Genomic DNA, 14,087 nt, shown 5'->3' with positions numbered 1-14,087 from the left:
CTAGTAAACCTTCACAAGACTCTACCAAGTCCCCGCCCTCGTCCTCTGATTGGTCAGCGAGGAGATCCGTTCTTGTTGTTATCGCGTCTTCACTCCAGCAGCGCTGAGTCTGCCACGTTGCTGTAGACACCGGTTCACACCGCTAGGGATTGAAGCCTTGAAAGCCCGGGCTGCGGCTCACCGGCGTCTATCCATCAGACAAAGGGCGCTGATGCCTTAAATTTAACGGGAAAAGGAACTAAACGGGCGCTTCCAGTCGGTTTAAAGCTTTGTTTGGAGTCGAGATGCTGACGGACGTGATAGTAGAGGAGGACTTTGAGCGCAATGATGAGGAGCTGTGGTACAGCAGAAAGGATCTGGAGCATGGTAAGACTCTTAGCGAATAATGCTTCAAGCTTATATATAATGTTAGAAATTTGCTTGTACAATTAATTGAATTACAAATACTGCAATTCAGCCTGACTATAACACATTAAATATACATGGCTAAGGTTAAGCATCAACTAGGATTCAGCTTGACTTTCTCGAAGGTCAGGTGAAATATTATTATATATAAATATTAATGGAAATGAATGAGAAATGTGTGTTAATGTTAGTGACAATACGGCAGTGTTTAAGCTGTCTAACTGAAGGTCACGCCCATGTAAACCCTTTAAATGCGCACTCTTGACGTCATCAGCTGATGAAGATACATCTGAAACATTTCATACTACAAGATGTTTGGTTATTCAGTCATGTCACAGTGTGTTGAACATTGTTTGGTTAATCTAAAACCTGTGAAGAGGAAACCATTGTTCTTAATGGTTTCAAATGTCCAAAAATGTAACATAAGCAGTGAAATGTGTAGGGTATTTGTTTACTATACACACCATTTTGGGTTCCCTAAAAAGAACAGTTTTGTGTGTGTGTGTGTGTGTGTGTGTGTGTGTGTGTGTGTGTGTGTGTGTGTGTGTGTGTGTGTGTGAAGAACATTTTATAATCTAAAAAAACATTTTCCAGTACAAAGAATCTTTTGTGCAGTAGAAAGGTTCCATGGAATGTTAAATGTTCTTTGTGGAACCATAGATGCCAATAGAGAACCTATATTTAAAAATTCTATCATTTACTCACCCTCAAGTTGTTCCAAATCTGTATAAATTTCTTTGTTCTGTTTAACACAAAGGAAGATATTTACAAAGGAAGATAGTACTTAAATTGACTTCCATAGTATTTTTTCTTCCTACTATGGAAGTCACTGGTGCCCCAAAGTGGCCTAGTTACAAACGTTCTTCAAAATATCTTCCTTTGTGTTCAACACAACAAATACAGATTTGGAACAACTTGAGGGTGAGTAAATGATGACAGAATTTTCATTTTTGGGTGAACTATCCCTTTAAGAGTGATGGTGTTTAGATTGCACCCTGTTTTGTTTTGTTTGCATGTTTGTTTCCTAATAAATGTATAAATTATATTTTTATTATTATTTAGAGCTACATTTTCTTATTTCTCTCTCAATAATTGGATTAAATGTTTTACTGTTACTTTTTCTTTTTTTTTTTGCATTTGGTAGATGCTTTTGTGCAACCTTCATACTTTCAAGGGACACATTTTAGTAGCGTATATGTGTGTTTCCTGGGAATCAACCCCATGACTGGAATCATGCACTAACAGTCAAGCTACAGGAACTACTAATTTGAGGACTGTATTGTGAATCATCCCTAAAAAGTGATGCTATTGTGGGAAAACTTGTTGTTGATCTGGACAGCTTTGCTGTGACTCTGTTTAGGCATCTGGTTCTTCATTCCTACTGCTGGGTTTGGCAGGATAACTCCCACTACGTCTACATTCGATGTTTACCGCCCTGTCTTCTCTCTGTGTGTGTGTGTGTGCATGTGTGTCCGGGACAGATCTCCATTTGGCTGCTGAGCTGGGCAAGACTTTGCTGGACAGGAACCATGAGCTGGAGCAGGGCCTTCAGCAGATGTACTCCACCAATCATGAGCAGCTGCAGGAGATTGAGGTGACATTTCTCACACAGCTCCCAAAATCCACCACATACATACACACTTCTGTTCTGTTTAACTCTTCCCTCTGTCACAGATCTTATGCTGTATGGATGGTGTTATGTGGATTTGAAATGTCCTTTCTGTTGTGTAGGTTGTTGTGACAAATTGACATGTCCTGCATTGTGGCAGGATCAATAATTATGCATGCAGTTTTTATGATCTCATATTAATTGAAAGACTACATGGAGTATTTGTCACCCAGGTGATAGTTGAAATGAACTAGTGAACCTGATTTAGGGTATGTTTACATAACGATTGTACTAAAAATGGAAAAAAAAATTCCTATGCGTTTTTAACATACAGACAACAAAGTGGTCAAAATGTAAAAATGACTAAATGCTGTATTATTTATGCCAGGCCAGTAGGTGGCGACATCACTACGTGCCTAAAGAAACACTACGCACCTATAGACTGAACATGTAATACATATGAGCTCGATGTCACCATTTTCACAAATTCATGTTTTTGTAGTGTAAATGGACAAAATAATGGTATCGTTTTCAAAAACGTGCACTTTGTAACCTGTTTCCAAAAGTTTGCATTTTCAGGCCCCCAAAACACTGTTGTTGTGTAAATGAACGGCCAAAAAGCTTATGTTTTTAGTTAAAAATTATGGCCCCTAAAATGGTGGAAAGCTTAAAATAAATGGTGACCAGTTACTTGAGCTAAGAACACAATTATTTACATGAAATTTTAACCTAAAATCTTAAAGTCCATGGGCACATTGTCCGTTGATCATCCACTAAAAAGGCAGAAATGAGTTTAGTTTCACTGTCGCTGTACTCGTATGAACTCAGCTAGTCTTTCACTTTATGGAAATGCGTAAACAGTGGGAGATTTCCTGTTTGATCCTCTTTCCTCCTTCTCACGGTGAGGACATCGTGCAGCAGGACTACTGCTATTTCTGACACTGTATCTGTGTCGTCTGGCATGACACCAATCGTGAGATTTGTGGCCAATGGCCTGGCATGGCAATACGGTCTTATGCAATTGGTTTTCTAATGTTTGGGATGGCGTACTATTCTTGTTTTTACTTGTAGTGTATATAGAGTATGTATTGTGTGCACAGAATACCATGACCATCACATTTGCCAGTATACAACAAAGCACACTGCACAGAATGTTGTATGCCACAATGCAGTGCACTTGACTTAACCTTTTAGGGTTTCCATTTTTACAAATAAACCCAACGTAATTACAAACATGATCTTCATTTTGATTATTTGATCGGACTACCAATATCAGAAGTGATAAATAGTTGCAATTATTTCTGAGATGATAACTGAATGCTAAATTCACATGCAAAGTGAGGTCATTTGACAAAAATGTAGCATATTAATGTTTTAAACATTTATTGTTGCATAAAGCATTGGATACTTTTATGTACTACTTAAACAGTATGTAGTATGCATTACATCTCAAGCAGACTTCATCAGTATTATTATTAGAATGTTTGGTTCAATGGAAAATAGTTGCTGATTAGTTGATGTTCACTTGATCCTGGGTTTATAGCTGGTTTGCATGTTGTCTCTTTAGCCAAATATTGACTTGTCAGTGACAATGCAGTGGGAAGTGGTTAATTGCTACATGAAGTTACTCTTCCGTCTCATGTAGTGACACATTTACGAAAGAGCAGGCAAATGTTTGCACAGAGACAAGAGCATTTGGTTGTGAAATGTCACTTGTGAGTTTTGATGCAGTTTTGTGTCTGTGGTTCAGCAACAGATGCTTTAGAGTATCTTTAGCTTTAGCTTACTCTAAATGATGAAGTCTATTGTATACTTTCAGGGGTGATCATAAATGTCCAAGATGGGGGTCCAAATGTAATAATGTAGTCTTTTCTGCGCCACTAAGCAGCAACAAACACATTTGGTCAACCATTCTCTGCATGGTAGGCTGGGAAATATAAAATAAAATGGACAAATCTTGATATTCTTCAAGCTTTTGATATTGATTGGGGTGTTAATTTAAGATTACTTAAAATGATTTAAAAGAACACAAAAAGAGTGATAAAATAAGCTAAAACCACACATACACAAACCCCAACCAGATATATCTAACTTTTAATTTACTCCCTCAACAACTGTTTGTTTCTTTTGAAGACAATCATGTAATATAATTATTTATTATTATTTCAGTTATTATTATTATTATTATTATTATTTACAGAAACCAGAAGCATCTGCTCATAGATTAAAAATAAAATAGTATTCTGAACACAAAACAAGGCTAGTATAAAATATAACTAGGGCTTAAACAGGGGGCACTACTAAAATATTGGTTTTAACACTTTCATTTGACAAGAGCATGAGTCTAATGGTCAGGTCTTTGGGAAATTTTATAGCCAAATAAAAGTTGCTAAATTATATGTTAAGCTATATAATTTTGAATATTCAAAATATCACCTTGCTCTAGACCATGTCTATTGTGGGTAAGTCCATATTGATCTGATGAGCAAATAATTGAAATAAGTACTTGCCTGTATTGCCTCTTGCAGTACCTGACCAAGCAGGTGGATCTCTTGAGGCAGATGAATGACCAGCACGCTAAAGTTTATGAGCAGCTGGACTTAGCAGCACGAGACCTGGAGAAAAGCAACCAAAGGCTGGTGCTGGATAACCGCACTGCCCAGCACAGGATCCAGAGGTGGGGTTGAGTCCTAGGCCAGGTCTCCCTGAGATGTGGCCTCTCTTGACGCAACTTTATTGTTCTTTATCTGCAGTCTAACTGAGACCATAGATGGGTTGCAGACTCACATGGAGGGCCTTCAGAAGCAGGTGGATGAACTGAAGATGTCTCAGTCCAAGCGAGATCTCGCAGCTGTGCGCCGCAGCCTTGGTGCCCAAAGCATGTCCTGTCTGAAAGAAATCTATGATCTGCAACAAGACAAGTGAGTCTGGAGCTAAATGACGCCAACAAATCCCTATCATTCACATCAACATCACGTAAACGGCCAGGCACTCATGTCTCAACATGTCATTGGAAAGTCCTGATTTGTTTGACTTGTGCTAAAGATCTTGCATGTACAGTAGAGGAAAAATGTAAAGTATATGTTAGCGTTGAGTTGATGATGGTGAGAAATCCTCAAAATGAATTAAAAGTGTGTTCTTTCATGGTACAAGATGTCAGGTGGGGTTTTGCCCAGCTTTAACATAAACTTAAGGCTAATTAAAGGACAAGCCCAGTCCCAATGTCTTGTTTTAGTAGGCAATACATCCATTCTGGAAAGTTATTCTTGTACGTCAAACCACTTTAATGGAGACTTTAACTTTGGTAGGGATTGTAATTATACTAGATCCCCTGAACCCATGTAGGACTAACTGAAGTAGTCATTTCTCTGTGATGTCCAGCTCATGGATGACCTCCTCTGATCTGTGTACTCCGCCCACCTGCAGTGTTAGTACGTGCTGACTGGGCATCTTAAGGGCCTCCAAAGCCAGACATCATAATCTGACCCGGCCCTTCTACCATAATCCAGTAATCCCTGATCTAATCCAACTCTGCTGGAGAGGCTAATATGAACCAAGAAGTAAACAGTCTGTAACAGGCCCAGTGATGCAATTAGCAACAGGTTTTTTTCATATGCATCTCAGAAAACAAAATAATAATGCCCCTATTATGCTTTTCTGATATTGACCAATCAGAGCAGAGTAGACAACAGACTGGGCCATCTGACCAGTCAGAGCAAAGTATATGTATTATGTATTTTATGAGAAATGTATACAATGTATATTATAAGAAAATGTAATTGATTTTTCTTTTTGTACTTGGATGCATGTAAACCTATTGTAGGAGTTCTCCAAAACAAAATTAGGAACCTTTAAAAAAACACTCCTGAAGAAATGGTTGATGTTGCAAAGCAGTGGACTCAAGATCCTGTTGTCTTCTAGGTGCTTGAGCTCAGAGAGCCTGCATGAAGAGAAGTCCTGGCCTGCGCTGGATGACCGACGCGTGAAGGAGGAGGAGGAGGAGACCTCCACCCTGCAGCACACCCTCCACAACCTCAAGCTGCAGCTGGCGGCCGAGAGAGCCCGACGGGTGGAGGCCGAGCGCGAGACGGAGCTGACGGTGCAAGAAAACAGTGCACTGGCAGAGCGGCTGAGTCTGCTGGAGGGAGCGCGCCGTCGGCAAGCTGAGCTGGAGGCCGAGGTGGAGGAGCTGCGGCAGCTGTGGCGCTCCGAGTCATCCGGTGCAAGACTGGCAGATGCGCTGCTGCCCGACAACGTCTTCTTTGGAGTTGAGGAAAGGGTGGGGACAGGGCAAGAGGAGGAAGAGGGGCTGGAGGCAGAGTTTCCTCAGGGAAGGCGGCGCTGCAGCAGCGAGAGCTATGTCAGAGGCACTCGAGCCGAGGATATCCGGCGCGGACACGAGCGCACATGCATCCGCCGAGCCCAGGCGGTGAAGCAGCGCGGCATCTCGCTACTGAACGAGGTGGATGCGCAGTACAGCGCACTACAGGTCAAGTACGAAGAGCTGCTCCGCCGCTGCCAGCAGGGGGCAGACAGCCTCAGCCACAAGGCTGTGCAGACACCCACAGTCCAAGCGCAACGCCGCAGGAGTCAGGCCACCACAACGACAGAGACCGTCTGCCTCACAGATGAGCTCCATCAGCCAGAATACAAGGCCCTCTTTAAAGAGATCTTCACCTGCATTCAGAAAACCAAAGAGGACCTCAGTGAGAACAGGCCCGGGCAAAGCTGGCAGTATTATACATCTTCAGTGTAGTCATCTGGGACTTTGCACTTCCAAATGTGATTTGAAGGACGTGTCGACAGATTTAATAGTCTTTGTGTGTATGTGTTGATTGCACTATAACACCTGTGCCTATACACAAAATACAACACCAAACCGTCCACATCCACAACCTGCAACTGCAGAATGCAGGCTTAAAGGGTGTTTTTGTACTTTTATAAGTCTTATTCCAGTGTATAAGTCTTATTCCAGTGATTTGACACATGTGGACCTCTGCGATACAGCCATACCTGGCGCCCGAGTGCATCTGTGCTTTGGGTTTGACAGCACCTCTTGAATTCGTGGAACCACGTCTTTGTAGACTTAAAAACTTCAACGTCCAATGTTTAGAAGCTAGACTAAATAGTTATTACTAACCATTAACACAGATAATGAACTAACTTAATGTAAATGCCATGCTTGATAGGGTGAGTCTCACAAAAAGAGAGGGAGAAGTTTCACTCCAGAATCTAAATGAATAAATTATATTGTAAATTAAGCCTGTTTTTAGAGGACATTTTCATGACAGTTAAGCACCATTTCTATAATTAAAAAAAACTCATATTTATACATCAAAGTAATATTTATTGTGCTAATTTCAGCTAAATTATAGTAATGAAACCAGGGGCTTAATAGGCTTAATTTCCTCTCCTGGAAATGCCTCTCCTTTTCCTTTTTAAATATGGCCCAGATGTTTTTGTGACATTCATCTGATAAACTTTAAAAACATAAAAAAATAAAATTATTTAAGGAAATTCAGTAGGACAATATGTAGCCATATATTTCAAGTGTCTAGAAATTTCACAAGCAGTATTCAGTTTTTTAAAGAAAATCCTGCATGTGATTTCAATGACGTTACTGAATTTTCTTGTATTTAAGCAATACAATTTGCTGCTTTTATAAATTGTCTGGTTAAGAGTTTACCTCAGTGGTTTGTTGTGCTAACAAAATAGTTAGAATTAGCTCATGTAAATGTAAACAATATGCTTAAAATTCTCACGTGAAGTTGTGTGTATAGTTTGTTTTACGCAAATCACAGTTAAATGTTTGGCAGACACACTCGCTCAAGTTCTAGCACTTTGTTTTGACGTTCATGTAAACACCACTGTGAAACTATGCACTTTAGAAAGGCCTATGGTCAGTTTTGTTTTGTTTTTGTTTTTTGTTGTTTTTTTTTACTTCTATTTTTATTTAATTTTTTTTTTTTATTATTCATTATTGTAGTTCAGAGATTTTATTTATTTTCTTTGTTTGGTATTCATTCTGTTTTTTAATTTTATCTCGCCTGTGGGTCTAGGTCAACATTTGAATGTTACCGATGTCTTGATAGAGATGAAAATCTTGGAAATGTACCGAATGAGGGTGTTTTGTGTTGAGGATTGAAGGCTATTGAACAGATGCTTTGACTGAGTTACTTAAATGTTACACCAGCACAAAGTCGGACGTTTTATGATGTAAGTAGTTTTCTGGTCAGTGTAGTTTAACAGTTGGTCTAACAATACCTAATTATTACCGGCTTATGTGTTTGATAACTGTTGTATTTCAAAATGCAAACCATGTGCTACTTAATACTTAATCGGGATCAACCATGTTCATTTTGTAACATTTTGAAGTTGTTAAATGCCTTGAGTTTGAGATAACAGTATTAGCAGGCTTTGAGTTTTTGGATCAATGTATTGCATAGGAAAGTGACAGACAGATAGATATGATATGACTGATGTCTTCATTAGCAGGCAGAGAAAACAAATGTTCATAGATGAGTTGGTCCTGACAAAGAAAAAAATATTTGAATATTGTCATGAGGAAGAAAAAAATATACTGTGGTGTTTTGCATTTCTGAACTTATTGCTTCATTTCAGTGTTTAGCAAAATGGTGCTACTGAATCGCAGCTACAAAAGTTTGCCGCAAAAGTTTTTTCGCTTTCAAATGGCAGCCAAACTTTTGCAGAATGATATGCTTGTTGTTTAGCGTTGTGTTAGAAGGCTACAGTGCGCATGATCAGATGTTAGTGTGCAGCAGAAATATAGGTCTTGAGAGGTGATCGAGAGAGAAAAAAATTGACTTCAGCAGTATTCCTTGAAATGTAAAAATAGTAAAATGACCGATTTTAATCTTAAATGCAGACCAAATATCTTGTCTGTAAATAATTTTCTAACATTTACTTGCAGATAAAACAATCAATTTGTGATAACCACGTGAAAATTGTTTAGATTTTTGGAAGTGTACAAAATTGAATGTTACCTCTTCCGTCCTGAGTTGATGATTGTTTCAGCATAAATGCATAAATCTGGAATTGGAGTTCATTGTTTTTAGTAAAAGACTTTCGTTTTTTACATTATTTATTACTGTTGTCAACTGCTTATAAAGATTATAAAATTTGACATGCTTGAAGGAATGCACAATCTGATTATTACTGGTGCTGAATATGCAATAGACTAGACCAATGCCTTTCTAAAGATCTGTGATCTGTGTATGTATAATGGCATGACTAACAATTTTCTTGGGTTACAAAATATCCAGTAGCCTAAATAAATCTCTATGAATGAACCAATTATGTATGTTCTGGTTTTATTTATTCATGACCTATCCAACATAACAATAATAGGATGGTGTAGAAGTGGCATAAGTTAGTTGTCACAACGAGTGAAAAGGGTTGTCATGGAGCATTTAAATCTCCAACCTCCGGTGAATCACTCATTTTAATCAAACGTCAAACAGAGGAGAGTCTGCTGGCTAAAAGAGAACTTAGAGCTCGTAATAAAATGAGAATGGCCTGGCTTTTTCAGAGATTGCAAGAACTAAGGGATTTGAAATGTAAAAGCAACACAGAGATGACGTTTTTTTTTATTACTCAACAGGTAAATAAGGTTATTTTATTGAACAGATAAACTGTCATGTAACTCTCTAACAGAGTTCATTGTAAAGCATTATCTGTTCTGAAGCATCATTTTATTATGGTTGTTCTGCTGCGCTGGAATTTGTTTTCAAGGAAGTACCATGTCTATTAATTATCTACTGTAACATCTTCATCTAGTCAGCTTGAGATCCTTTCCATCGAAACTGGTTACATCTCTTAAGACTAGTAGTGAATGTTTTATGAGCAATAGGAAAATCTCTCTTTGTTTTTTTAGAGAACCACATCCTCACAGTCACGCAGAGTCGAAGCACAACAAAAACAAGGTTTTTCTGACAAATGCATGCATTTTTTTCGTTTGTTTTTTAACCGCTAGTGGGCCAAAAGTTACATAGTGTACCTTTAGCTGTTATATGACTTTTACGCCATAGCATTGACACTACGTTCATGATGTGTAGGCAATAGAGTACCTCAGAGATGACGTGCTTTTGTAGGCCAACCTGGAAGTTAGCGGTGCACGGGTTCCCTCGATCAAAAGCCTATGCATTTTTCCCACAGACTTTTGGAAAATCGCAAAAAAATAAGCTCTGTGTTTAACAAAGGGTTATGACACTTACACGTTTTGTCTATCAAGATAATCTTTACAAGTTAACACAACATTTACACATTTTGAAGCCTAAATAAAGTGGTCAGATATAAAAAGCTAACAGTAGGCTATAAACGGACTACTGCACACCATGGTCGCGGCTCAACATCACCACAACCAATCATCCTCAAACTTTATTTAAAAAACAACTTTATTTAAAAACATGCTCGCTGATTATGGTCTGCGCTGTGTATGAATTCTTATCCACTTTTTCATGAGAAATGCTGTCCAAATTTCCTGTTTGTCTTGATGACGTCTAAAGTCGCCCCAAAGGAAGTAGTCCCTTTTAGGAACTTGTTAGCAACTGCGGTTTTAACCCTCTACCGCATAGTGTTGCCATATGGCAACATACTCTTTGTGTTCATTTCCTTGCCACCGTCTCTTTAAGAGAACACTCTAGTTTTTTTGTTGGTAAGAGAAGACCTTAGTTTAGCCAATGATGTGCTTTGGTTAAGTCACATCACATGTAATTTTTTTCTGTGACACGATAACTGACAGACTGCTGTCTCTTGTCGGTAGTTGCGGAAAGCAAACGAAAACATCAGTAACAAACAAGGACCCGCCCATGTCACATTCACAAAAAAAAAAAAAAAAATGTTAACATCATCTCAGGTAAGGTATGATGACATATTCACCACTCAATAAAGTTTTTATGAAATTACTTTTTGGTAAATCGAGAAAATGTCTGTGTTGCCATATAGCAACACTGCGCAATAATGGAATGACATTATTATAATAGGTTAGATAGCTAGCAAAAGTTAGCTGCAGTCTGTTAAGCTGTAACAATAAAAACATTAATGCTAGTGATATAATGTTGATTAGTCATATGTTAAGGACTGCCATGACATTTGTATTATGGATTAAATCATATCAGAGATCTGCCATCACAGCCATATACTGGCCCAGACCAACCACTGTCCTACCATGGTGTCTCAAAAAGGCAGGTGCAAGTGGATGTAAGTGTATTGTTAGGGTGAAGAGCACCAAATGTGATGTGTAGGTGTGTCTCACCTCTGAAAAAAAAATGCTTTTTGAAGTTTCGTACAGAAAAAAGGTGAAGTTTCAAGGATTATGGGGGGTTCATGTTCATAACCTTCCTCTCATAAGATTGCGTAATGTTGAATTTTCATGAACTGCAATATTTTTGGTTTTATGTCAGTGTTTTATGATACATGATGAACAGTATTAGATTTGTTTTTAACTGTCTACATTTGCAATTTAAATAATATTCATGAAAAATGTTATGAAATTTAAAGAATATAAAGCGTTATTCAGCAAAAGAGAATGGAAAAGCACAAGATGTTGGAAAATAAGTATAAGGTATTGTTTAAAATTACTGCTAAAGCTTATAATAGCACCAATTGATTCAATACAAACAACATTTCTGAGGAAAAATATCAACTATATACACTTACACTTATTTTAAGTTATTTCCACTATTGTACGTTGTTGCCATATGGCAACATATCATAAAGTTCCTTAAAATAATATTTTTTTCCAAATTTTTTTTTACAGCACTTTAAGTTAAGCCATTCTAAGAAAAGAAAAAGAGTAAAAGATTTTTTTTTATAGATTTATCATAATGCGTGCAGTAGAGGGTTAAGACACAATAAAGGTTTATGCGGGTTATAACTGGTGTGTTTTATGTCATAGATCAAAACATGAGAATATTTAGAGGCTTTGTTAACCACAGACTTTATTTCAGGCAATTTAGCAAAAACCCATTAAAAAAAATCCAGACTTTAGGGCGATGGAACGGAAGTCCTAAAATGCTAACTCGCTTCCGGGTTTTGCCTACAAAAACACCTCATCTCTGAGGTACTCTATGGAGCACTTACAGCGTGTTATTTTGTGACTCTTGGTGCCCCCTTTTGGTCTATTTCAGAATATTGATGAGATGCTTAAGGTTAACCTCTAGATATCATAAAATAATGCAATATTTTAATAGCAAGAGGATTCACAGCACAGTTTATTCATTTAAAAACTGCTGAACACTTGTCTAATACCACAGCTGTACATGCCATCAAAACCCTAACCGATACAACATGGAAAAACAACCTACAGAGTCCTAAAGACAACATACATGGGACTGTCCAATAAAGTACAAAGCAAAATCAAAGATTATATAAGTGTACACTTGCCATTACAAGTACAGCTTTAGAATATAAAACATTTCATTGGCATTCATGAACGCCACGCATGGCATACATTTACTGCTTAAATGCCTTAACTGCAAAAATGTTAAATATAGTTGCTCTAAACCGTTACAGACACCAAGGGGAATCAGAAATATCTCACATTGAACATTTATATTATTTCCAATCATTCTATTACGTCTATGTCATCTGAGTTTACATTGCTTGTGTTTTGAAATAGGAACACTTATGACACAAATGTAACACTTTAGAGGATGTGATAATCTCACTCATTCCCCCGACACACACCATCACAGTTCATACAGGGTTCATCAAGTGATAGAAACTAAGATGACAGAAGAGATAACAGAAAAGACAATACGGCTTTCTTTGTGTCTGTCTACCTACAGTATTGTTCTCTGTCTTAGTATTAATATACTTTCTTTTAAACTGTATTTTCAAAGACATTTTTGTAACACTTTAATTTTGTGCCGTAGTTACACGTTACTACATATACTTATATAGTAATATCAGTAAATTATGCATAATTACAAGTAACTAAACCAAACCCTAACCCTAACTCTATAGTGAGTACATGTAGTTTATTAATAGTACTCAGTATTTATTTGAGTTATTACAACGTAACTACAGCATTGTAAAATAAAGTGTAACCGACATTTTATATGTTTATTCACCTTATTTGAACTTCTCTGCTGAGGTAGAGACAAAAGGTCTTTATTCTGGGTCATCTGAACAAAATATAACTGAATATCCTTAAGTATGAATATGAATGTATATAAAGATATAGTGTATGCTGAAATAAACATACATTCCTCTCGCAATGCACACATTCAGGAAGTGCAACTATTAACACACTTTGTTATATGGAAGACCATGGGAAAATAATCTTATCAATTAGGTGTAAAATAAACTTTTTTGTGAGTGATATAACTTTTCAACATCATGCTTAATGTACACATCAAAAATCTGCCAAGATCACACTGCTAGTGACTTGTTCTTACCTATTCCAAAATAATCAGAATGCATGGGCTGCAGACAATATTATATTAAAAAAAACAACAACCTACAAATACATAAATTCTTGTCTAAGTACTAACTAGCATCATTTTAAAACATATCTACTAGCAATTTATTTCTCTCAGTGAGAGAGTGATATAGTTCCCAAGCAGCTCTGCAGGTTATATTTCAAGTTTACACATAGCCTAAATCACATCCCTTAAATCTGTCAATATAGATCATGTCCAATATACAGTGATACAGTGATTTTTGTTTCTGAGGTGGTGTGGCGTTGTAGTTAAAGATCGGATCTGGACTGCGTTTCTCAAAAGCATCGTGAGCTACGTTGATCGTAAAGACCATTGGTGGAAAATGTTCTACTTAGGCTTACAATGCATTTGAGAAACATAGCCCGCAACACAGTTGCAGGTTCAAATTAGGGGTGAGCGATATACCTTAAAAAAAATAATTTTGTAATTCCAACAAAATCTGAACCAAACTGCAGTGTCGCCTATTAGATTGAAAATGTTTAACGCAAGGGCCCCACTTTATATTAAGTGGCCTTAACTACTATGTACTTGCATTTAAATTAATCATTTGATACAATGCACTTATTGTGTACATACATGTTTTTACATTGTACTTATATTTTAAAAAC

General features: G+C 37.4%; 1 protein-coding gene across 1 annotated transcript; it reads left to right on the top strand.

Moving 5' to 3' along the window:
- Positions 1 to 73: 73 nt before the first annotated feature.
- On the top strand, positions 74 to 9,328 carry cdr2a (cerebellar degeneration-related protein 2a). The gene is made up of 5 exons (XM_048189491.1): positions 74 to 366; positions 1,887 to 1,999; positions 4,543 to 4,691; positions 4,768 to 4,935; positions 5,936 to 9,328. The coding sequence occupies exons 1-5, from the start codon at positions 285 to 287 to the stop codon at positions 6,768 to 6,770; spliced, it is 1,347 nt and encodes a 448-aa protein (XP_048045448.1). The 5' UTR covers positions 74 to 284; the 3' UTR covers positions 6,771 to 9,328.
- The last annotated feature ends 4,759 nt before the right edge of the window (positions 9,329 to 14,087 follow it).

This window comes from Megalobrama amblycephala, linkage group LG1 (assembly GCF_018812025.1).
Source record: "Megalobrama amblycephala isolate DHTTF-2021 linkage group LG1, ASM1881202v1, whole genome shotgun sequence".
Taxonomy (NCBI): Eukaryota; Metazoa; Chordata; class Actinopteri; order Cypriniformes; family Xenocyprididae; genus Megalobrama; species Megalobrama amblycephala.
The sequence above is the reverse complement of the archived record's forward strand: the minus strand, read 5'-3'. Positions and strand labels throughout refer to the sequence as shown.

Coding starts and splice junctions, on each gene's coding strand:
- cdr2a (XM_048189491.1), top strand. CDS start 285: ATGCTGACGGACGTGATAGTAGAGGAGGACTTTGAGCGCAATGATGAG. Junction 367..1,886: donor CAGAAAGGATCTGGAGCATG/GTAAGACTCTTA, acceptor TGTCCGGGACAG/ATCTCCATTTGGCTGCTGAG. Junction 4,936..5,935: donor TATGATCTGCAACAAGACAA/GTGAGTCTGGAG, acceptor GTTGTCTTCTAG/GTGCTTGAGCTCAGAGAGCC.